The following is a 26,816-nucleotide window of genomic DNA, read 5'->3' as shown; positions in this document are numbered from 1 at the left end:
ACAAAATTTTATATATCGTTAAATGTAGAATCTTCAGTCAACTAAGAACCATGGCAATGAGATTAGTAAGGAGGATTTCTTAAGTTCCTCTGCTTGAATCAGAGGCCGTGGAACATCAGGCTCGGACAAAGAAAGTGGAGGGGCACCTTTTGTCTGCCAAACAATAGGTGCCCCTCCACTTTCATTGCATGAGCCTGACGTTCCGCTGCCTCTGGCTTAAATTTATTGGTCTGAAACATTATGATATTGCAATAGGTATGGTCACTAAGATTTGATTATAGATATTGTACAACGCCTACTTAGCTTGTTGTACGCGATCAAATGGGAGGCTGAATGTCACACATTCGTACCGTTGCACACAAGACGTACCATCCAAAATGTACCATTGCACGGCTTTAGGAGGTGACGTCACAATGCGATTTCATTGAATAAGATGACAATGCGCGTACAACCCGCTGGCTAAATGCGCAATGCTGTCCAAGATCATGTGCGCTTGTGGGCCCAGCTTGTGGGATTTTGCTTTTCGCTTTCAATATTTTTGCTCCCTTTTCATAGATTACTGCAGGGAAAAACTCTTGGTTTTTTCATATTTTCGCTAGATTCCGAGGCGTTGTACAACACAAATAGCGAATATTCTTATTCGTGCTATGATGTGAGATTTCGCATTCGGTTAAAGAAAGAAACGCTCTATTCAACTCGGCTAACACCTCGTTGAATAGAGCATCTTTCTTTCACCTCATGCGAAATCTCGCACCATCGCACTCATGCCTATTCGCTATTTGTATAATGTCGAAGATACTATCCTTCCTGTCATGCTGATATGTGACTTTCATTTCATGCCCCTTTTAGAATGGCAAGCAGTGGATCTTTTCAACTGCCCGTTCCCCTAAGCATTGTATGCTGATAGCTAAGTATCTCCTTCATCAGATTCTAGCCAAGGCGGCCCCATTTACAGCCAAGCTCCATCTCATATACCTCATTAACGATGTCCTATATCACTGGTAATGTACTAGTGTAGAAATGTGATCATTAGGAAGTATAGTAGTAATAGCGCTTTGACATGTATGAAAATACTTGTGAACAACTAAAATTTCATGTGATGACTTGCGAAATATGCTACACGTGACATTGACATGCTGAGAAAATACAAAACTTTTAGATTTATTTAAGTTAATGCATGACACGTATCTAGCACAGTATCTGATAAGCTAAGATGAATTAATCACTAGGAATGTGTCCACTCACTCCACTGATACCGTTGTCACTTGAAATGGACATAGCTTCACTGCAAGTACATCAATTTTTGTTTTGTGGAATTTAAGATTTTATGAATGCCATTTGAATAGCTGATTTCTTGGTAACAGTACAGCTTTCCCCTTTTATGGAAGCACACAAAACTCTATGGAAATATATTGCAAGAATCTGTTTACCATTCTTAACCCCCCCCCGTGGTACACATTTTTGACATATTTTATACTTGTGGCATGTAGCACAGCTCAAAAGGTGTAGAACTGTTTGCAAATTTAGACCTTGTGCATACATTATGAATAAAATAATTGTGCTTGACAACTCAAAAGCTTTCCTCATATAGCATGATGAAAAGAATGGATTCCAAGTAGTAGTGTCTGTGGTATTTGTTACTCTCAGGTTGAATTAATGCTTCGTCACTAGGTTCCCAAGAAAGGACATTCCATAGATTTGAATCACTTTGTAACCTGTCTATTGTTTCGATGTGACTCCAACCCATTGAAGCTTCCAGATAAACCAGAAAATAAACTTGTATTATCTTTTTTCTCTTTTTGATCATCTTTATTTGAACAGTACAAGACGCAATGCTCAGGATCTGCAGCATGCATTAGAAGACACGGTCGTTCCAATCTTTTGCTCAACACATGCAGTAGCAGACGAGGATCAGAAAGGAAAACTTGAAAAGGTATGCTATTTTTTTCCAATATACTTGTCAAGTGTGGCCAAATATTCAAATAGGAGATTCGTCAGATTGTTTTGTGAAGATTTTTAAATAATTTTCTTTCCATATGCTAAGATATTTCATTTGACGTCAAATTTTTTCAAAATGCTGTTGAATGGAAAGACACTATATTGACACTATATTTTGTAGAGTTTATTCTACAAAGATGCCCTTATTTGAATGGAATTTTTGAACTTAATGTAGTACTTCACTTATCCTTTTCCATATGATTACTGTTGTCTTTTTAAACATATCTTTTTAATTTTTTTTTATTTCAAAGTAACCGACATAAACATTTGTTTAAACATGCAGGTCAGGCGTTTTCACAAAGAATGAAGTGTAAACTAAAGTCATGCTTGAGTGCAAACTCGCACATTGATGTTTAACACACAAATTGATATGCAAAAGTGCACATTCCACGAACATTATTTGATCAATATGGTCATAACTTTTGTACCATGCGCAACTGGACATTTAAGAGTGACTTTAAATCTTTGTGAAATACCCCCCCAGAATTATCAAGAGAATACCATTTCTATTGTTATTGATATTCAGAGATCCATTTGTTTTATTTCAGGTATTGAAGCTTTGGGAAACAAACAATTATTTTGACAGAAGTGTCATGGAGAAATTGAAGAATCCGTCAGAATCGCTGTCTCAGTATCAGGTAAGTCAGGATTATTTTTGAAATATGTATTTTATCTCATGAAGTTAAACAAAAAAAATCAGTACTCCAGTACCTACATGTATGAGGTCAAAAGGTAAGCATTGATCTCATCGGCCCATCACTTGCAAGTATCTTTATAGAGAAATGGCATCAGTGATAACACTAATGCCCAGCTTTAATTGACGATTAGGTTTTTCCGTAATGTGAGTTGGCTGGCACGTTTGCAAGTGACTTTTTAAAATGTTGCTTTCTCTCAAATTTACTTTGGACTTTCTCTGTTTTGAAATGCACAGCACATTCCATAATTTAAGCATTACCAATAGCTTTTTTTATTACACAGGCCTGTGAAATCTCCGCAATTTAGCGGAAATCCGCTATTTTCATTTTTAAGACCGATTTCAATTTCCACTTTTTTCCTGTGTTCCATTTCCGTTTTTTCTAAGTCAAAATTCCGCTATTTTATCCAAAACGACTGGAAAACAAGTCTAGGTAAATGGATGCGAGCAGAATGTGTGTGTTGTGAATATACACGTTACGGGGCCTTGTATTTTGCCTTTGCGAAGTTTCGAATTTTTAGTATATGTAACTCTGTGAAACTGCTGTGGATCACACCGTGCACCGTTGCCATTGTTGGCATATGGGCCCGTCAATCTGTATGCATTGTCAGCGGACGGAAAACGCATACAACACGGAAATCATTGCGTGTGCACGTTGTTGGTTACGAACATGTACATACGATCGAGACTCGCGAGTAAATGAACCAGTTCACGTGTTCGGGATGTTTACGAAGTTAGTGTTTTGAACTTTCTGACTTTGGAGTTTGGACTTTGTTGTTTATATTCTTGAATCATTGGAAATATTTCTATGACTTTCAAAACCAAACTGAAGCTGGCGACTTTCAAAAGAGCGCATACAGACATTCAAGAGCACCATGATAAGCAAGATACCTCTAAAAAGCAAAAGACGAGAAGTAAATAGTAAGGTAAATTTTCAGCTTTTTTCAGCTATTTTTTTGAAACCCCACTCACAGGCCTGATTACACTAACATAAAGTACAGCTAAGAGAAATATGAAAACACACACAAAAAAATAACAAACTGGGTCCTGTGCATGATGCTCTTGAATGAAATAGATGCCGAAATTCTGTGGCAGATTTTCTTCTATCCAATCAAATTGCATGATTTCAGTAGGGTTGACTATTAATTGAAAAAGGTTCCTAACCTTGGATAATTTCTCTTTCTCCATGACAGGCGAAGAAGATCACCGAGAATGGGGAGGCCATCCAACAACTCCAAATATCCACCCAGACCCAGTTAACAAGTCTTCAGAAGCAACATAATGATTATGTGGTACATATGCGCCAACAGCAGGCACAATATCAGCAGCAGCGACAACAACAACAGCAACAAGCCCAGCAGCAGCTTGTAGCAGCATCAGTGGCAACTTCTCTCCCCCAGGTGCCAACACCATTCTCGATGTCCCAGCAGGTGCCACCGCAAGTCCCACAACAAGTGACGCAACAAGTGCAGCCACAAGTGACGCAACAAGTTACGCAACCAATGCAACCACAGGTAAAGAAAAAAGGCCATATTGTATGTCGATATACAATTAGCGAATAAGCATGAGTGCGATGGTGCGAGATTTCGCATGAGGTGAAAGAAAGATGCTCCATTCAACATGGCGTTAGCGTCTCTTTCTTTCACACTGAATGTGAAATCTCGCACCATTGCACGAATAATAATATTCGCTATTTAGGGTGTACAACGCCTCAAAATTTAGTGAAAATATGAAAAAACGAAGAGTTTAATTCCTGTAGTAATCTGTGAAAAGGGAGCAAAAATAGTAAAAGCGAAAAGTAACATGCCACAAGCGCACATGACCTTCGGCAGCATTGCGCATTAAGCCAGCAGGCTTATACGCGTATTGCACCTTCATTTTTACTGAGCGCAATGAATTAAAAAGTATTGTGACGTCACCTCCTAAAGCCGTGCGACGGTACATCTTAGATGGTACGTCTTTTGTGCAACGGTACGAATGTTTGATATTCAGCCTCCCATTTGCTCGCGTACAACAAGCTAAGTAGGCATTGTACAATGGGATCTTTCAAGCTAATGTGTATATTTTATTTTGTTGTTTGTTCATAAGCAAAGCTTGCTTCTTGAGTTGATGTTTAGCCTAAGTCATGATTGTTGATTGTAATGGCCCGAATCTTTTCAGAGGCTGTATTTTCTCTTTTAATAATGAGCTTTCATAGTGCGACCTCTTTATTTGAGGTCTCCATTAAAGCACTTTACAGTCGATGTAACATAATTACTCTTGCTTTAGCAGAGCAGCTGTTTCGTACTCAGTATTTCAAGGTAAAAATTCCTTCTGATATACCATACCTTTGATGAATTCCTTACTGAAAGAAATTTATACCTAGAGTAGAGTTTGAACCCAAGACCCTCTCATTTAAGGTGAGTCGGAACCACTTCACCAATGTGCCTCCACTTAACCATGAAGCCTCCATTATTTTCATGAGTCCAACAGCAAAATTTACACTTCTGTATATCTCCATTTCTGCACACAAAAGTATGCCTGAAATCATGAATATAGCACCTTGTGAATGGGTTGTTTAACACTGAAAGTCATGAAAAGGTTTCAATGTTACATCTTAATGAGATGCAAGGTAGGGGGTTGCAACACTTGCGTCCTTTGGCAAGGCATTTATCTGCATTTGCCACTCTCGGGTGGAGTAAATGGGTACCCGGTAAGAAGAAATTCTTTGAATGTTCAGTGACCGATGAGGGTAGCCATGCTAATGCCAAGGTATAATAATGGAATGCAGTATTTGGAAACATCGTATTGAGCGCGATATAAATGTTGCGTATTGTACAACGCCTACTTAGCTTGTTGTACGCGAGCAAATGGGAGGCTGAATGTCAAACATTCGTATCGTTGCACGCAAGATGTACCATCCAAAATGTACTGTTGCACGGCTTTGGGAGGTGACGCCACAATACGATTCAATTCATTGCGCTCAGTAAATGAAGGTTAAATACGTGCATAGCTTGCTGGCTACATACGCAATGCTGCCCGAGGTCATGTGCGCTTGTGGGATTTGCTTTTTGCTGTCAATTTTTTCGCTCCCTTTTTATAGATACAGCAAGGAAAAACTCCCTTTTCCCCGATATTTTCGCTAAAGTCCGAGGCGTTGTACAACAAAAAATAGCGAATATTCTTATTCGTGCAATGGTGCGAGATATCGCATTCGGTGAAATCTCGCACCATCGCACTCATGGCTATTCGCTATTTGTATATTCATTATTATTATTTCTAATGATACAGGTTGTGCCTCAGGGTGCCATCCCAACAGTCTCAGGTTTCCCACCATCAACATCAGAAGCCCAGCAACCTGTAGTAGCAGCACCGGGTGCACCACCGACGGTACCACAACCACAGGGGCAACTAGCCCAGAATGTCAACTTGCCCCAAGGTATGGTGCCTGTTTCAGATCCCGCGGGACAACAAGGCTTACCGTCGTTACCTCCAGGTTAGAAGAAAATTTAAAGGGTTTTGTGTGTGTGGGTATGTGTGTGTGTGTGTGTCGTTATCCATACTCCAAGTCTACTGTGATTCTTTAACCCTAATTCTCCCGGGGGGGGGCCATAATGGCCCCCCCTCAACAATTTTCGCGATATATCTGCTGCGCGAATTTTTTTCACCTCGCAGCTCACTGACTTTTTACATTCAAGTCTCGCGCAAATTTTGAGACCAAATTTGTGACGCCCGGGTACGCGGTTACGACATTACGCAACATTATGCAAGTGCATGTCAGACCCAAAATTGCTCATAAACGTGATTTCATGTACAAATCCAATGCAAATTGCGTATTTAGCCAAAATTCATAAATGTATCATTATTTCTACTTTTACTGATTAAACTTAATTAATTTTGCCTTGTTTATGATCAGAATTATGTCTGGAACAATTTCCATTGAAAAAACAATAAAAAACAAAGAAATACATAAGAAATTCATAAAACAATAAAATACATAAGAAATTTATTTCCAAACCAAAGTTTTTTTGAATTACGATTGTTAAGAATGCTACAAAGAAAATTTTTACCAAAAATTAGCATTCTAGGAGCTTTATTTAGTGAATTAGAGCAAAAAGTATGATTTATGCATAAATTAGCATAATTAATTCATATAAAATAAAATCTCATTATTTTGGAAAATTTTACCATACAGCCTTGTAGATTACATCGCACACTACCAGCGTGCAAATTTTTGCGTCGCTCGCGCGATCGGCGGCCGAGATCTTAAGGGGGGGCCATAATGCCCCCCCCCCGGGAATGACAAGAATCAAAATACCCCGGGAGATTTAGGGTTAAAGGAAACCAAAACCCAAGAAGCTCAGTTCCTACATGTATGGTAACTGTCAGATAAAACATACTTTGTCAGAGAAAAATATTCTCCAGCTTGTTTCATGAATCGGTCCCCTAGTAGGAATTTCCAATGACCACCATGTATGATAGTCAGTTTTCTCTGACTTCTACTCGGCCAATTCCATAGAATTAGCAATCCTTTTCTTCGACTGACCCCAAGTTTTCAATTTTTACCTTCATTTTATGAACTTCTCAAGCCAAGATAACTTGATATGAACTGAAAACAGAGACAAATAATTTTGTTTTACATATCTATGTGTGTTTATGTGTAAATTTATATTTGATAATATATATGAATTTATGATCACAGCAAAATAATTATTAGATCTAATAATCAGCACAAAACATACAAGTCTCAACCCTGGCTTTAGTGTTGCTCGCCTTTTTCCAGGAAGGTCCCCAATATTGGGAAATTGGACCTGCATTCGTTATGGAATTACCCACTTGTAAACCTTTGTGAATGATCTGAGATAACAACTTGTATGTGCAAATACCATTTTCAAGTATCAAAACAAGCTTTGTAAACATCTACTTGATGTTGAAATCTATTTCAGGAATGCCACCACAAATTGGAAATCAACCTCCACCACCACAAATGCCTCCACAATTACCTGGTAAGCCCTTCGGCCAATGATGATGCTATATACATTTATTAACCATTAATGTCATGTTCTGTCATTCTTGTTTTTGGTCCGTGAGATCGAAATGAAATTGATCAGGAAAATGAAATGTATAATAAGGAGTATTTGTGTTGTTTTCTCAGCAAAGAGTGAACTGTGAACAGTTGTTCATATTCAGTCACTTCTGAAATCAAAGAAAATATGAGAGGATTGTCATGCAGAAATTGTGGACCCACAGTGCTATCCCATAACACCAGTTTTGATTTTGTGAGGGGCCTAACTGGGAAGAACCTGTAAGCGTAATTATCAGTTTTGCATTATACATGTATATATATATATGTATTTGATATGGAAGCATATTTTACATTTCTCTTTGTTATTTTCTTCCTAGCTGGTTTACCCCCAATGGATCCGTCGATGTTTCCAGGTGGATTCCCTCCTGTGTTCAACCCGTCAGTTCCTCCACCAAACATCAGACCACCCTTCCCTCCCCCATTCCCTCCTCCAGGTGGTAAGTTGATCTGGGATCTGTAACACATAGGTTAGCAATTAATTGTACACTTGATTTTCATGATTAATTGTACATTGTAATCAATCGTAAAAAAATATGTTGTACGATGATTGCTAAGCTTTGTGTTACAAGCCACTGATTTGATTGATTTTGTAAACTTGTAGTAATCAGATGTGATAATGTACATCTGGGACTATCCTTTTATAGTAATAATAATAATAATTGGCATTTATACAGCGCCATCTATCTAGATATATTCGATTCCGAGGCGCACAAGAAAAGAAAGATTGAGAAAGTTTGGATGAGTGTCAAAGCGCCAATAACTAATATTGTTAAAAAAGATAAGATTTCAGTTTCGATTTGAAGGTCTCCAGTGATTGTATATTTCTTAAAGTTAATGGCAAATTATTCCAGAGTATTGGCAAATTGAGGATAAAAAAAAATTCTCTGCTAAAGCTGTTTCTATTTTCTCAGCTTTTGGGGATAAATTGCCACTCGGCTGGTTGGTTTTATCTTTTTTTTACTGCCGATTGGTCCTTGTAACAGAGTTTCATGCACACTTGTTACAACAACAAAAGAAATGTCCAAACCTGAGCAAAATATTAGTATTGGCTCTACTAAGGGTATTTGTCTGCATTGCTTAATCGCAACTGATCTTTGAATTGAACTTGACAGAATTTTTGTTTGACATTTTAGAGAGTAAATCACTCTTGTGTCTCTTGTTGCCCCATGATTAATAATAATAAAAATTACATTTCTAAAGTGCCTTTTGTATAGAATGGTACAACACGCATTTAAAAAATAATTTGATACAGTGTCTTTTACTAACTTGGACAGTCAATGTGTACTTTCCCATGATTACAATTTAGTTCAAGGGTATTGAATGTGTTAAAGGAAACCAAAACCCAAGAAGAGAAGTAATCTTATTGGAAAGAGTGAAATGAGAGGAACAATTAAAAAAAAGTTTCATCAAAATTGGTTATGAAATAAGCAAGTTATGGGAGTTTGAAAACTCTTGTTGTACTTTCTAAATTCTATGGGCATCCTCAAATTGGCAAACGTGCTTCAAAATGGCTGATTTTGTGGACAACTCTCCATTTGTTTTGTACACAAATTTTCAGATTTTCCTCATTACCTTTCAAATTGCATCTTGCCTCCTTCTGAGCACAACATATGTCATAGGAAAATATAATCCACATCATATATGTCAAGGACAGGAGGAGATAACGTGAAATATGTAAAATAAAGGGGAAAATCTGAAAATATGTGTACAAAACAAATGGAGAGTTGTCCACAAAATCAGCCATTTTGAAGCACGTTTGCCAATTTGAGGATCTACATAGTAAGTACAACAAGACTTTTTAATCGTCCATAACTTGCTTATTTCATAACCGATTTTGATGAAACTTTTTTTTAATTGTTCCTCTCATTTTTCTCTTCCCAATAAGATTGCTTCTCTTCTTGGGTTTTGGTTTCCTTTAAGGAATTGGCAGCTTTTGTATTTCAATGTTTTGGTGATTTTATACAACAAAGAAATGTTTGTAAACAAATATTATGTGTTATGCTTTCCCATGAGCATGCCACACACATTGCTTTGTCAGTATATTTGGTATGTTTTTTTTTTCATGTGTTTTAGCTCTGGCTTATAGATTCAAATCCATGAAACATGAAAACCTGAAGATGTTGAAGTGCAGGTGCACTATTCTACTTGAAAGTAATAATCCATACTGTCTCTCTCTCTCTTTCTCACCCAGCTTTGCCTCCAAACTTCGCCCTCCCTCCCAACATCGACTTCTCCAAGCCCCCTCCTGGCTTTATGCCTGGTATGGAGTTCCCTCCAATGCCCATGCCCCCCATATCTCAACCCCCACCAGCCCAGGACCCTAATGACCCCTCCCTAATGCCAAGGGTGCCCTACTATGATCTCCCAGCTGGACTCATGGCACCATTGGTATCGGTAAGTGAAATAATTTTGTCCAAGCTATTTGCGTAATTCAATAATTTATCCATAGAAATCCCATTTGCATTTATTGTTCGAGTAGCAATGAAATGTGATTTTTTAATCTATTTAAAGAAGAATGATTAGTAAATTTAGCATTATTCCATTGTGTAGATAGCATGTGTTTATTGGCAGGTGTAGAGGTTTTTTTTTCAAGATTAGACATACCAACGAGTGATAGTTTTGTGAATATTGAGTTAACCTTAACTTACCTGGGCTGAATTTTGGGGGATAGGGCCTTTTTGCCCCCCATAAGATCTTGCCTGCGGATTGTGGGATTACAATACTTTGCATGAAGGTACAGAATGACATTCTGCGTGGTTGTATAGGTAAATAATTGCACTGAATTCATATATTCTATTTTTAGTTAATTATGGTAATTGGTTAATGAAGTTATACTCTTTGCTCTAATTCACTAAAAGCTAGAAAGCTTATGTTTTTATGAAAATATTTTTTTATAGAACCCTTAACAATAGTCAATGCAAAACAATTGTGGTACCAAAATTGATTTCTAATATTGATTTTTTTTGTTCTTTTTATTATTATTTTTCGATAAAATTTGTCTGTGGCATTTCCGATATATGACATGTCAGTAAAAGTAATAATTATCTCTCATTTATGAATTTCAATTGAAAACACATTTTGTATTGACTTTGTACATGAAATCACAATTTTGAGCAATTTTTGATACGATATGCACTTACTGTTGCATAATTTTGTAACTGCATACCAATTAAATCATGGATTTTAGTCACGTTATTGATGAATGAAACTTGTGATTGGTAATCACCTTTAATGATGAAGAGCACTCTAGCAGAGGCATAAAATTATAATGTTTATTCTTTCATGGTGTGTCCTCATTGGTTCCACAGCTTGAAGATACAGACTACAATCCTCTAGATCCCGAAGACATCAGACTACCCCCTCCCCAGGCTCCTAGTGAGAGATTACTGGCTGCTGTAGAGGCATTCTATGCCCCACCCTCAAGAGATGCTCCAAGAAATAGGTAAGCTCATTGTGTGTGTTTTGGGGGGGGGGGGGGGGGTGGTGAATGGCCCCACCCCAGTGAGAGATACTGGCTGCTGTAGAGGCATTCTTTGCCTCACCCTCAAGAGATGCTCCAAGAAATAGGTAAGCTCATTGTGTGTGTTTGGGGGGGGGGGTGGTGAATGGCCCCACCCCAGTGAGAGATACTGGCTGCTGTAGAGGCATTCTATGCCCCACCCTCAAGAGATGCTCCAAGAAATAGGTAAGCTCATTGTGTGTGTTGGGGGGGGGGGTGGTGAATGGCCCCCACCCCAGTGAGAGATAACTGGCTGCTGTAGAGGCATTCTATGCCCCACCCTCAAGAGATGCTCCAAGAAATAGGTAAGCTCAGTGTGTGTTGGGGGGGTGAATGGCCCCCACCCCAGTGAGAGATTACTGGCTGCTGTCGAGGCATTCTATGCCCCACCCTCAAGAGATGCTCCAAGAAATAGGTAAGCTCACTGAGTGTATGCTTGTGTTACCCCCTCCTCAGCATCTCTTGTCAAGGGGGGGGGGGGTGGATTGTGGATGACATTGAATCCTTCCCCTATAGAGATGTCCGAAAAATGCTCTACATGCATGTGCCAGTATTCACTATCTTTCTGCTCTTTTATAGTTGTTTCATGTCAGGTTCCCGCTTACTTCGTAGCATAATAATGCATTGCAAGAAAGATGACTAAAACTAGAGTTAGAGAAGATTTTCAATATTTCCTTGACAAATGATATGCCTTTTTTTCTCTTGCAGTGAAGGATGGGAGCAGAATGGTCTGTTTGAATTCTTCAAAGCAAAGCAAAAGTATTCCAAACTGAAGAAGGAGAGAGAGAAGGACAAACCCAAGCAGCGTAAACCCCTTTCCCCTCTCAGGATGCCTGCCAAGATGGAGAGGTCACCTTCACCTCCCACTCCAGCAAAGCAGCCAACCCCTCCCCCAAAACAAGAAAGCAGAAGAAGATACAGGTTGGTACTTAACTTCCATTTCCCCATAGACTTTATACACACGGAAAAGTGACAATTCTGTTTTCTCATTGAATAGCAAAAACACACGTACACTCGCACTGGTCAAAATTTGTATCTGCTACTGTACCAACAACACAATAGAATCCGTTCTAATCGGATCTATGCGGGTGTATATAATATTTTTACAAAGACATTTAGCATGCATACATCCTCACCTTTCACATTATTAGCATTATTTCACGGTGAAATGATATTTCATCGATAATTTGGGGTTTTTTTTGACATCGTTATCATCAGTCAACGGCTTTTGCCAATCCGCCATCTTGGATTTTAAGACCACGATATCGTACTGTTACATCTTCAAACGTAGAGGGCAGCAACACACGACCGTGTAGTTGGAACAATATAATGTGTGTACAATGCAGTGAAGCCCAACCTGGCCGGGTACGGTACGGGCGCGGGGTACAATCGAGTGTGCTGATGTCGAGTGCAGTCACGATGTGTGAATTGTCATGATTGTAGCGAAGTGAGATTGTGTTTTCTGGGGTTTTGTGGCCATTTAATATTCTCATTTTGTTGTGATTTTGGAGTAATTTCTGTTGCTATTCTGTGTATTTTGAGGGAAAATACGTTTTCCGTGATTTTCCGTTTGAAATGCCACTTTCAGTTTCAAAAGGCCCTTTCCGTGAATTCCGTTCGTTTTCCGCGATCGCGGAAAATCACTGTCCCTAGGATGATGATGGTGATGATGATGATAATGGTGATGGTGATTTTATAATTATGTTAATTATGATGATAATGAGGATAATTATGAGAGTGATTATATTAACAATGATGACGATGATGATGATTTTGCAGATGATTATTCTAGCAAGGCAACTTGCCCTCCCAAAAAACATGGTGTTAAGACTACGATAGGTGAAGAGGTTTACCAATGCACTGTGTAAGTGAATCATCCCCTATCTATGCCGGGATATTTTAGGAGTTCATATGGCCGGGGGGGGGGGGCTCCCAGGCCTCCCCTTGATATCTCGGCTGTTGGCCGCGCGATCGCTCCGAAAATTGGCACGCATGTTGTCTAGGACATCATCTACAAAACTGTAGAGTAATTTATATCATGCAAATCACTATCAAGCGATTATGCTAATTGATGCGTAATTAACATTAACATTTATCAAACGGCCATATTTATGTTTAAATTTTCATCCAATACAATCCCGATTCCATTTCGCAATTTTTTTGTTTACAACAAAGACATTCACAATTATCCAACACGGCATTCAACAGATCTCCACTTAACCAACCCAAGAATATTACTCGCTCATAAGACGATACGCCACCGTGGCCCAGACATTTGGAATGCATTGCCACATGATATAAAACAATGTACATCTCTCTATTCGTTTAAAGCTTCGTTGAAAAAATTTCTTATTTCTAAGTATACCTAATTTAATTCACCTGCACTCACCCACATGCACACACTTGCACTTCTTTTTACCAATTTTTTTTTTATATACCAATATGTATGTATATATATTTATATATATAAATCTTATATTTCGTGACGATCAATTTATCAAATATAATTTATGATGGTTTTCATGTAGCCCCCTCTCCTGGCTGCTATTGCTTCAAGCACCTCTGTGCTTATAATAGCTGGCCCCTGTATTTTACCGAACTATATCACATGCTTAGGTATGATTTAATTACCAGTCTTGTTTGTATTATTTACATTGTATCTTTTAAATTGTCACATTTAATTTGTATTCATTCAATTATGTGAACATGTTAATCTATCATTGATTTCTGAATAAAATGCAGAAACTCCTGCCAAAAAAAAAAAAAATTAGTATGCGAAATCATACTTTTTTCCACTAACTCCCTAAATAAAGCTCCAAAGGTTTTAATTTTTGGTATAAAAACTTTTTGTGGTGTTCTCAGCAAGTGTACATGATAAAATTGCGATATCAGATAAATTTCTTATGTATTATATTGTATTTTGCAATTTCTTATGTATTTCTTTGTTTTTTGGACCTTTCGTTTTTATTGTTTTTTTCAATGAAATTTCTTTGGGACACCTGAGATCATAAACAGCATAATAAAAACACATTTAGACCAGCAAAACTAAAAATAATCATACATTTATGATTTTTGATTGAAAACCCAATTTGCATTGACTTTGTACATGAACCTGACTTTTTTGAGCAATTTTTGGTCTGACATGCACTTACATAATGTTGCGTAATTTTGGAACAGCGTACCTTGGTGACGCAAAACTGGTCTCAAAAGTTTCACAAGACTTGAAAGTGAAAAGTCCAAAAATCCAAAAATTTTGTGCATCAAAAATATTGAGATATTCAGATGCCCCACCCCCCTTGGATAGGCTAAAAAAGGACCATTGTGTAATCTTCTGATGAGAGCTCTTAAAAGAACCGAGGTGCTATGTATAACAGCTCACTTCAGTTCATGTCTCCACTTCTGACAAGGAGCAGAGAATACTGCTTGAAGTACATGTATCATGTTCATATAAACAGGCCTCTACAAAAAATTTTTTTGTCACTTGCCCTGTTGGGCAAGTGATGAAATAATTTGCTTGCCCGATAGAAAAAACTGCTTGCCCAATTTTTAAAATAATTTTTCATTATGACGGCACTACTCTTGTTTTTATTAAGGTATACAAAATAACAATTGAGAATCATGTCCAGTATAAAAGAACACACATTGAAAAGGATATTTTCAGCAACGTAGGCCTAAGTCTTTACGTTTATTTTGGAGAAAAAAAATCAATTTTTTATGGGTATTTAAGGTTTTAAAAAACCCTTCAACAAAAGTTGCTAAAATTTCATATTTTGCATCTTTAAATCCATGAAATTGCTTCCTGCGTACCATATTTCCTTAGAATTGCTTTCATTTACCGTAGTTAGAAAAGTAAGAAAGCCAGTGAAAAATGTTCAGCTCTTTATTGACTCGGAAAAAATTATTTTATCATCAAAAGTGGAGTGGCTAAAATTTCACATTTTGCATCTTTAAATCCATGAAATGGTCATTTATTTTCCATATTTTCTTGTTTAAAAAAAAAATATTTGGAAACCATCAAGCCTTTTCTTCATAATTTTATGATGTTCCACTCTGTCAATAATTTTATCTACATGTTTTCACATGCTACTTTTTTATCTATTTTGAGGAATACCTGTTCACTTATTAATGAATTATTACTAACATTGTTTAATATTGTATGATTTTTAAGTAATTTCTTTCACTATGCTTAGAATCTTGGGTGTGTGTGTGTGTGTGTGTGTGGGTGTTTGTGTGGGTGTGACTGTGAGTTGAACTTTGATATAAATGAATTCAATATCTAATTTCTACTTCGCCTATTCCAGTACAATAACCTGTACTCGGCCATGTAATAAAGGCCCACATACCCTAACTTTTCCTGAAGTTCTTTGAAAACGCAGACTTCTACGAAAATTGCATTTCTCCATGGGGGAGTCTAAATTTGGTGGGAATGTATTCATTAATAACTTAAATATACATGACAATGAAGAAATCATCAAACTTTATTGGAAGTTTTGAATAATATACCCGAAATGTAAACTCTGTCTGAAACAGAAAATCACCATCATTGAGGCCTTTACTGAGCGAATTGTCCCCCAGAGCTCTGGCAGAGAGACAGAGCTCAGACTGGCTAGCTAGTATGCGCACGTGCGTGAGGCTCCCGCCGGCCTTGTAAAATAGATGGAGCTTTGTTTGATGATTTATTGTCTGATATTTACCTCATCCCCTCAAAAAGGGAAACAAATGAATTTTAAGTTATAATCAACAAATACGGCAAGTTATTTTTTATGTTAATAGGCCGTTTTGAAAAGCAAAGCCGAATGACAACTCACCAATGCGCGGTTACTAGACTGTGATTTATTTCCTGTGTAATTCTAATTATTTTATCACAGAATTGTGATATCGGAAGGGGGAAAATGTGCATTAGAAATTGCACATGATGGTAGTTATAATGGACCCCTATACTACATTCAACTGTTTCCCGGCCATTGCATTGATTTTTTTCATACCTGGTACCATGTATGGAAATACGTGGTACAGAAAAAATAACGCAATTTTGGAATTTGAAACTGCGCTACTCGCTATTTTTAAAGGCTTATTCATGATTTTGAGTGTGGATTTTTGATGATTTATGGAAAAACGAGGAACGGTACAGAAAAAAGACGCAACAACCACTTGCCCGATCGGGCAATTGACTTTGGGAAGTGCTTGCCCGCACGTCATTTTCACTTGCCCCGGGCAAGCGGGCAAGCGGGTTTGTCGCGCCCTGCATATAAAGGCTTTCACCTTTAACTTTAAAGGAAAATGAAACCATTAGAACAAGAAAGCTTGTGTGAAAACAGAAAAATCAAAGAAACAGATCAACAAAAGTTTGAGAAAAATCGGACAAATAATGAGAAAGTTATGAGCATTTGAATATTGCGATCACTATTGCTATGGAGATATCAAATTGGCAATGCGACAAAGATTTGTGATGTCACTTGTGAACAACTCTCCCCATTACTTTAGTATATATTTCACTTGAATTGCCTCTTTTATCACACATCTATCCCTAGATCATGTGTTTTTTCTACATGAGGGCATGTAATACATATATTTTTTTAAGAATACATCATGGATAAAGAGTTTGTATCATCATAAGAAAAAGCAAAAAGAGACATTTTGAGGGTATTTTATAGTCCACCAAAGGGAAAGTTGTTCATCAGTGACATCACACATCCTTGTCGCATTGCAAATGGGAGGATCTCCATAGCATTAGTGATTGCAATATTCAAATGCTTATAACTTTCTCATTATTTGTCCGATTTTTCTCAAACTTTCTTTATTCTTATTCTTTGATTTTTCTGTTTCTACACAAGCCTATTTGTTCCAAAGGTTTCATTCCCCTTTATATGTGACTCTAATCTCCCCCCCCCATCCGAACATGCATTATTTTCATATTTTCGGTTGATACTTTTGCCTATATCACCTGAGTTCTGTGGCCCCAAGAGATTTTTTATCTTTGGCAGGTTCACCTGTTATTTGTTGTTCTGTGTAATACTGTTCCTACAGATCAAGATCTCGCTCAAAGTCAAGGTCACCATCACATTCCCCACCACGGAGAACAAGGCGCTCAAGGACACACTCAAGGTCACGCTCTCCTCCCTCGAGATTCTACAGGAGAGGATCAAGGTCAAGGTCTCGTTCAAGGTCAAGATCACCTCCCTATAGGAGAGATAACAAGAGAGACCGATCCCCTGGCAGAGACCGATCCCCCGTCAGAGGCCGATCCCCAGGCAGAAGCCGTTCACCTGTCCGAGGCCGTTCCCCAGGCAGAGGCCGGTCTCCCAAGCGAAGCCCAACACCAGACTATGGAATGTAAGTTGGTCTCCATCTCATTTGTTCTCTACTGAATATTATCCAATGTGCATAGAAATATTAGCTAGGTAATTTCTCCCCCACCCTCCGCTCCCCCCTCTCTTCCTCAATCCTATCTATAATGCTTTTTTTTGTTTCTTTGTCCCGCTCTTACCCTCTCTTACTTCTTTTTCCCTTGATTTTTATCTCTCACTATCTCTCTCTCTGTGTTACTTTGTACCATGTGAATGCATTCATCGTTGTTTGAATTTATTTGTAAAGTATTTTAGATATTTAATGTTATAATCGTTATAATACTGTATCAAACAGTAATATAATAATATAATGTACTATGATTTATGTATCGTGTAATGTAAATTAAACCTGCCGGCCAACCTGATAGATTGCCGGGCCCGGTTTTTGTTATGCTTGATCTTTAATAAAGACATGACATATTACCAGTTTTGTAGTAGCATAGGTTAATTAAAGTAAACCTCACAGTTTGTGTCAGAGCAGTTTCTAAACTTGTTGAATCTTTTTTTCTTTGTTTGATTTTTAGCCAACCTTTCTATCAAATGAATGTTGATGTGAAGCTAGGAGAGGATAACAAAGGACATCAACTCATGAAGAAAATGGGTGAGTAATGAGGATTAGGATTGAAAGAGTGGTGGTGGTTATGGTGATGATGATAGTATTGGTGGTTGTGGGGGTCGTGGTGGAGGTTGATGGTGTTGAAAGTGGTGGCAGTGGAAGTATGGCAATTTCCCCCAAGACTGCGCAGTCCCCCTTGTCTGCGCACACGCGTATCTGCGCGATTCTAGTAAAAGAACATACGCAACGAGCACGAACTTTACACATGCAATACATAGACAGGTATTCATGAAAAATTCCGACTCAGAATGGTGGAAAAATAATGAGTTAAGGGCATTTCATGTGACGGCCTCAAAATGCAGCCTTTCTCATCAAAATCCCTGAATCGTGTGCAAAGTGAATGAGTGCGGAGACATGGGGTACCATTTTTTTTTCAATCTGAAAATGACTGCCCTAGTTTTTTTTTCCAGAAAATCCCATATTTTCTTTCATTTTTTAATGAGAAATTTGATACACTTACTCTTAATAATATAAGGAAAATCATTAATTTGTGACTGAAGAAGAGATTCATGTTATTATCTAAAAATGTTTGGTGCGCAGACTTGGGGCCCACCATCATAATGATAATGGCAATGATGATGACTGATGACAAAGCTATGGTGAGGATGGTTAACATGATGCTGATAGTGATAGATGTGGTTTCGGTGTTGATAATGATGTGAGGGTGGTCATAAGTGAGACCTTGATGGTGATTTCAGTAAAAAATAAATAAGTGTCGGCTTCTTCTCTTGCTTGTTAGCACAAGGTAACAATTAGCCTGTCTGGCTGGAATTTAATTAATCCACGTCTAATTCTCAGTCAAATATTACCAGATTATGCAAAACATGGTAATAATAATAGTTACATTTACATTTTGTTTTCTAAGTGCTTTTTATTGCAATTATTATTACCCGGTCAACAGTGGCCTACCTAGGATTTTTCACGGGGGGGGGGGGCAAATTCGTCCGCCCAAAAATCAACCTTCAACCACAAATATAGGATTTCGTACCAGAAAAAAAATTGACATGCAAAAAAAAAAGGTCCTTAAGCACATGGGGGGGGGCAGGGATACGTCCCTTGCATGGGTTGTGACTCATCCCCCCTGTAGGTATGCTAGTGCCGGTCAATGGATCCTGGCATGTCCATACACATTGTATACACTTTCTCCATTCCCTGTGGATCAATCCAGCAGTATGCTAGGCATACTGCATAGGCTGCATACTGCATAGGCTTTCGCATCCTACTGGGTACCCATTTAACACCTGGGTGGAGAGTGGCAAATTGTGATTGCTGCCTTGCCAAAGGACACTAGGCCATGGTGGGATAGGAACACACAACCCTCTGATTACAAGGCGAGAGTCTTAGTCGGACCAAGGTGCGATTCCAAAACAAGAGTTATGCACCTCTCCTAAGTCAAATTTCTCGAGAGTCGAACAGATTTGTGTGGTCGATTTGACCAAGGCAAAGTTACCTGTATTTGACACTAAATTTTCTCTGATAACAATCTTTTTTTTAGGATGGAGTGGTCAAGGTCTCGGAGCCAAGGAACAGGGTATCGTCAACCCCATTGAAAGCGGGGATGTTCGTCAAGATTTGGACAAATTCAAAGGAATTGGCATGGATATCAATGATCCATTTGAGAGTTTTAGGAAGAGTAAGAGCTATACCTACAACAGGAGGAAATGAGGCTGCTTAGGATAAGGTGAGCGTTATCAGGATGAATGACACCCAAGTGAAATCAGACTAGCAAATCTTTTCTTCATATTGACATACATGGATTTATTCGTATAATGCTCAGGTCCAAGGCATATTTTTTTTCTTGATTAGATTCTAGAATTTAATTATTCTGCTATGTATTTATACAGGGGGAAAATCCATTTAAATGGGTTGAATTCTTGTTGGTGATAAAAGATAATAATAAAATGTACAGTGATTTCAATAACTCTTGTAATATCGTCATACTCTTCCTTGTATATAAAGGGTCTACAGAATCTATCAAATCATACTCATGCAGGTTGCTAATCTTTGTCACACCAAGATCTTCTGTGTATAAAATTCCGATTGGCAAATGATGTGCTTTTCTTGTTTATTCTGCAGACACACACTCACACATACGCGTTCATCCAAGGTGCGACGACAAAGGGCCAGTTTTCATGGCAACAGGAAGCACCACCTCATAAAGAACACCCATACCTGCCTACTGGTCTTTTAGTTCCTGGATGACATTGACACTCAAATTTCAGCACAAAGAATTTCATATTAATCAATTTGATAGATTCCATTGTAGAAAATAGGTTGATCAACCCATGTTACTTCATATTGTATATTTCAATTTGATAAGAAATTTACGTAACGAGTAGACCATGCTCAAAATTTCATCACGAATCCGACTCTATAGTCATTCCTTCAAAATTTGTGTTATTGAAATTGAAATACATATCTCTATAATGTATGCGCACTTCAGACTTGTGTGACAATTGAAGTAAGTAGGCCATGGAAAGTGTGTGTTTCCCCTATTAAAGGTCAAGTCCACCCCAGGAAAATGCTGACTTGAATTAATAGAGAAAATTCATACTAGCATAGTGCTGAAAATTTCATCAAAATCGGATGTGAAATAAGAAAGTTATGACATTTTAAACTTTCGCTTATTTTTCACAAAACAGTGATATGCACAACTAGGTGAGTCAGTCGATGATGTCCATCACTCACTATTTCTTTTGTTTTTTATTGTTTGAATTATACAATATTTCATTTTTTATAGATTTGACAATAAGGACCAACTTGACTGAACCATATAGTATTAAACCATGCAAACTCCACATGTTCAGGGAGGAATTAATCATTGCATCACTTGAAAATGAGAAGAAAATTAGAATATTTCATATTTAATATAATAAAATACAAAAGAAATAGTGAGTGGATGATGTCATAGTCTCCTCATTTGCATACCAGCCATGATGTGCACATAACTGTTTTGTGAAATTAAGCGAAAATTTAAAATGTCATAACTTTCTTACTTTACATCCGATTTTGATGAAATTTTCAGTGTTATGCTTGTTGGATCTTTCTCTATCTCTATTCAAATTAACTTTTTGTTGGGGTGGACTTGTCCTTTGAAGAAATGCATGACATTTGCTCCGCTCTAAATTCCACACACTAATCGAATGACCAACATCAACCCTGGGTTTAACACTATACCCTACCCAAAACATTCACAATGATTCACAATGTGCTCCACTCAACCCAGGTGAGGCAAATGGGTACCGGTAGGAAGTAATTCCTTAAAAAGCTGTGTGCGCTATGAACGCCTAGCTTAGCCGGGTAATATAGGAGCGCCTTGAGCACCTAACAAGGTGTATATGTGCGCAATATACATACCCTATATTATTATTATTATTATTGAACCTAATCCACCCTATTGCAACCCTAACCCTATACCTCAGACAAAATAAAGCCCAGAGCAATTGTGGCAGGAGCAAATGTGTCACCATCCCAAATGTATTAAAGGACAAGTCCACCCCAACAAAAACTTGATTTGAATAAAAAGAAAATTTCAACAAGCATAACAATGAAAATTTCATCGAAATCGGATGTAAAATAAGAAAGTTATGGCATTTATGGCTTATTTTCAACAAAATAGTTATATGAGTTGATGACATCACTCACTATTTCTTTTGTAATTTATTATATGAAATATTTTCATTTTCTCGTCACTGTCACTTGGAATTCCATTATTTTAACATTTTGTGCTTCAGGCAAGGAGGTCCTAATTGTCAAATTCGTAAAAATTGAAATATTGTATAATTCAAACAATAAAAATCAAAAGAAATAGTGACATCATCTACTCTCTCATTTGGATATAACTGGCTCGTTCATATAACTATTTTGTTGAAAATAAGCGAAACTTTGAAATGTCATAACTTTCTTATTTTACATCCGATTTTGATGAAATTTTCAGCATTGTGCTTGTCTGATTTTTCTCTATTGATTCAAATCAACATTTTTCTGGGGTGGACTTGACCTTTAAATACATAACAACACTGACAATATACTTCAACAATGCAAGTTAAAGGTAAATGCTAGTTTTGGTAACGATATCAAAATGAGTTCGTACAGAATCCAATGAAATCACCAAAGTGTTTGTTTGTATAAATAAAGAATATGTGCCAAAGGATTCTGGAAGAAATTGTGTAATTGCTGAGAAATTAGCAAATAAGCACAAGATTCGGGTCAAGCGTCTAGCACGACATTCAAAGCAATAATACACTGTCCCACGTGCGCTTATCTGTGTTGGGGATCTTCAGTGTGAATATTTTTCAGCGTAGATTTCAAGATTTCACAAAGTTCAGTTTATGTGACTGTACCAGATCTAGATCCTCGATGATATACTGACAATTAAGCCTGGTTTTACAGACTTTCCCATGAAATCAGTGTTTACTGCAACTACTGGCGTTTCTCTTTAACAGGTTGTTTGGTTGATAATGAATTATCCAACTACAAAGTTACAAGCAGAAGAACTACACTGGAGAAATATGAATGAGATTATGGATAAGTGACATATTTATTGCTTCTTTAAATAATACAATACATAGATATCATACATAGTATGTCTTACAATGTAATATGAATTTAGATAAATGTGAACAAATATCGATGGCAAGTGGCACTTTATTACTATACATAAACATCATACATGTATGTACACAGGTCTGCAAGAAGTGAATGTATTATCTGAAGAGAACTGGTATCACGAAAATCTTCAAAAATTATTTATTTTCGGGGCCACTACTGCCTAAATCTGCAAAATTGAATAAGCTTTAACGTTGCAGTGAACAGAGATTTTCCAATGCTCTTTCAGGGGCAGCTAAAGCTGGGGTAATAGTTTTTAGCCACTTCAAGTTTTTGAAATTGAAGTGACTACCTTAGGTAAATGACATTATTATTTTGTATCAATTTGAATTGGTATTGAATTAGGTAATAAAAATGATAGAAGCCGAGTTGTACTTTTATCATGAAGGAGAGAGTGTAAGAATATGTGCAGTTCGCATTACTTTTGAAGCCTGTAAATAATTCTTTTTTGAAGAATAAAAGCTATCTTGTAATGAAATGTCTATAATGTGTGTGGATTTTAACTGAATGACATTGGGTGATTTCAAGTTCAGTGTTGACCTTTTGGTGTTGGTGTTGGGTCAATTTTTACACGGTTACACCAAACATAAAATGAGGATGGTCCCAAAAAGTCACTCACTCGTTGTTGAGATGTCAATAATGTGATCTGAATCAGTTTTACAAACTCTGAATAAGTTTTGGAGCTAGGGGAAGCAATCAAAATTTCAACACTAACACCAACACCAAGGCCAACACCGAACTTGAAATCACCCATTGATAACTAAGAACAGAGAAGAGGAACACTTCAATAAAGAGAGGAAGATTGGAAAGGAGAGGGAGAGAGATGAAAAGAAAAGAGACCTAGTCAAGTGGAATGCTAGTGGTAGTCTTGCCTGAATGGCAAAATTCAATTGTGTAAACTTTATTGTAACATCAATCCCCCCTTTAACCCCATCTAGGCCGGGGTATTTTGAGTTCCTATGGCCGGGGGGGGGGGGGCCTCCCAGGCCCCCCCCCTAAGATCTCGACCGCGTGATTGCGCCGAAAATTGGCACGCGGGTTGCCTGGGACATAATCTACAAGATTGTATAGTAATTTATTTCATGCGAATCGCTATTAAGTGATTATGCTAATTTATGCGTAATTAGTATGCGAAATCATATTTTTTCCTCTTACTCCCTAAATAAAGCTCCAAATGTACTAATTTTTGGTATAGAAACTCTTTGTGGTGTCCTTAGCAAGTGTACATGAAAAAAATTGTGATATCAAATGATTTTCTTATGTATTATATTGTTTTTTGCAATTTCTTATGTATTTTTTTACCTTTTGTTTTTCATTGTTTTTTCAATGAAATTTCTTGAGGAATCTTCTGTGATCATAAAAATCATGAAATGAATACATTTTTACTAGCAAAACTAAAAATAATCATACATTTATGAATTTTGGTTGAAAACACAATTTACATTGACTTTGTACACAAAATCACGTTTTTGAGCCATTTTCGGTCTGACATGCACTTACACAATTTTGCGTAATTTCGGAACCACGTACCCGGGTGACGCAAAATTGGTCTCAAAAGTTGCGCAAGACTTGAAAGTAAAAAGTCAGCGAGCAGCGCGGTAAAAAAATTTCGCACGGCGAAAATATCGCGCGATTCGTTGAGGGGGGGCCTCGGAGGCCCCCCCGGCCTAGATAGGGTTAAGACAGAATGAGAATATAGGATAGTGTTTGAATCATACTCCTAATGTTTTCTGCATTATCTACACATATATATACACAAAATGAGAAGGGAATGGAAAAGCTGGCAGGATCATTAGCCATTTTGCATACACTGGCTGTACACACAACTCTAAGACAGAAGTACTTTTAAAGTATAGAATCATAAAACAATATAATTGTCAAAGAGGTTCAGACGGAACCTCGACAAGAAAATTATTGCACAAAAATAACAATTGATACAAAAAACAAGTACTGTCAAATTAGATTAAGAGTAAAACAAATTGCATAGGGATAATGAAAGTTCAGGCTTTCATTACATGCATTCAAGAAACGTGAATCAATATTAACTTATTTTAAAAAGTTTAAATAAAAAAGTAGAAAAGTTACCCATTGTCATGGCTAATCAGGCTATGGAAATATGTTAATCAAGAACAAATTAATATTTTAATCAAGAATGAATACAGTGTACACAAATGTAGTTTTGTTATCATTGAATTTGGCAGAACTACAAATGTTTCCTTCATAATAAATGTGTCAAGCAAAGTCCTGCACTCTGCCACGGCTGGTGGGTCTGGCCGGCGAGTCGGGGCAGACTCGCCTAATTTTGTGCGTGTAAAATGCGATTACCTTGCCGGGTGGCTTGCAGGGCAGATACAGCAATTTTGCTCCGCAAAAGTAGTAGGATCAGACCCACGAGCCGGGGCAGACACGGTAAATTTTCTCCGTGTGAACACCAAGTCAAGTCTGCCCCAGCGATATGCACGCATTTCATGACGTAAATTTTTATCCACTGATCTGTGTTTTTGCCCCACAAGCTTTTGCAGCGTGTAAGTGACGCAGGATAATCCGCCAGCCAGGGCAGAGTGTAAACACGGTACACATTATAAACTCAGCATACAATCCATGTACATTTTATCCAGACCACAACATTGTTTACTTACAATTACATTAATAGTGTCTTCATTTTTCACATTTACAGTACATCTTACGATACATTCAACATGCCACAGGGGATACTCACAAAAGGTCAGATTATCAATGTTTATGATATAAATTTTGGCTATGAATTCAAAATATTTCTTATCTCAGTTTACACAGTATGTAAATAATTTTGTTCAACATTGACACAAGATTTCTGTTTCAAGTTAATCGTTGGCCACTTAATTGTAATTTTTCACAATATCCATTCGCAGAATAAGCCTGTGAAAACCATCTATTTGTTTCATGAACCAGTCCCAATGATTCTTTACTGGAAACTGGGCTCTTTTAAAAATGGGGTTGCTTTGGCAAATGGAATATGACCCCTTCACTATAATTTGAAACATTGTTTTAATATTGATACTCATTGTGTTACATACATGTACATGTACAGACAACATCAATTTGGGCAAACACTGTATACGTGTATTGTACACAAAAGGCGATTCTCCTTTGGCACTGTCACTGGTACAAAACTTCAATTTTTTTTTCATTGTTGAGTTGATTATAATATGATACAAACATATATGTATTTTGTATTTTACCATATATGGGGGTAAAATGCATACATGTATTTAGATTTCAATCAATCATTTTAAAATGAATTCAAATTAAATTTGGCCTCCATTCTGCTATTCTCATAAAGGACCGCTGACTGATTGAATGATAAGTGATAAATTCACAAACACACACATACAGTACATGTACACGAAATGGAGAGTAATAACTGCTTTTACATTTGTTTTTATCCATATGAACAATGTATTTGTAGTTGTACCATACACTTCACTGGAATATCTACATGTATACATTGGTCACATAAGAAAAATAGATGATGCATTTTAGATTTGATAATATACTTATCTCTATATTCGCCACTGAAAATACACATGTTGCACTGTATTATAAAGTAGGAATGAATTCCTGAATGCTTTGAGCATAAACTGCCTGCCTGTCAAAGTGATCAATATTATTAGTATGCAAATAATTTACCTTTTCTTTTTGGTCTTTACCGTGTTTCTTATTGATTTTCTGATCATCTAATGATATCGTCCGCCTTATGCCAAAAGGGCCTTAACTGCTTTTGGCCATTCCGAGATAATGGCGTTTATAAAGGTTTTGGCCTCTCTAATAATCAAAAGTTTGTGGTCGTTTTTTTTGCTTTTGAAGCCAATTTCGATAAACGTGTTAAGTTATTAAGTTTTACATGAAATGTGTTAAATTTATTATAAAAAATTCAGAACCCCTAAAATCGGGTTAAGGCCCTTTTGGCATAAGGCCGACGATATTAAGTTTATGAATATTTTATTTCA

The 26,816-nt window shown here is 37.2% G+C and overlaps 1 protein-coding gene across 2 annotated transcripts in view; it reads left to right on the top strand.

The window, feature by feature from the left end:
• LOC121423745 (calcium homeostasis endoplasmic reticulum protein-like) overlaps nucleotides 1-20,372 on the top strand; it is a 29,090-nt gene extending 8,718 nt beyond the window's left edge. The window contains exons 5-18 of one of the 2 annotated variants that reach the window (XM_041619224.1): nucleotides 850-1,001; nucleotides 1,822-1,933; nucleotides 2,547-2,636; nucleotides 3,886-4,206; nucleotides 5,963-6,167; nucleotides 7,618-7,677; nucleotides 8,075-8,194; nucleotides 9,949-10,151; nucleotides 11,066-11,199; nucleotides 11,965-12,177; nucleotides 17,284-17,589; nucleotides 18,128-18,204; nucleotides 19,715-19,900; nucleotides 20,296-20,372. In XM_041619224.1, the coding sequence (XP_041475158.1) occupies nucleotides 850-1,001; nucleotides 1,822-1,933; nucleotides 2,547-2,636; nucleotides 3,886-4,206; nucleotides 5,963-6,167; nucleotides 7,618-7,677; nucleotides 8,075-8,194; nucleotides 9,949-10,151; nucleotides 11,066-11,199; nucleotides 11,965-12,177; nucleotides 17,284-17,589; nucleotides 18,128-18,204; nucleotides 19,715-19,884 (2,163 nt within the window). In that variant the 3' untranslated portion in view covers nucleotides 19,885-19,900; nucleotides 20,296-20,372. The remainder of the gene's footprint in view (nucleotides 1-849; nucleotides 1,002-1,821; nucleotides 1,934-2,546; nucleotides 2,637-3,885; nucleotides 4,207-5,962; nucleotides 6,168-7,617; nucleotides 7,678-8,074; nucleotides 8,195-9,948; nucleotides 10,152-11,065; nucleotides 11,200-11,964; nucleotides 12,178-17,283; nucleotides 17,590-18,127; nucleotides 18,205-19,714; nucleotides 19,901-20,295) is intronic. The other variant, XM_041619226.1, reaches the window with a different exon arrangement.
• The last annotated feature ends 6,444 nt before the right edge of the window (nucleotides 20,373-26,816 follow it).

This window comes from Lytechinus variegatus, chromosome 11 (genome assembly GCF_018143015.1).
Source record: "Lytechinus variegatus isolate NC3 chromosome 11, Lvar_3.0, whole genome shotgun sequence".
Lineage (NCBI taxonomy): Eukaryota > Metazoa > Echinodermata > Echinoidea > Temnopleuroida > Toxopneustidae > Lytechinus > Lytechinus variegatus.
The sequence above is the reverse complement of the archived record's forward strand: the minus strand, read 5'-3'. Positions and strand labels throughout refer to the sequence as shown.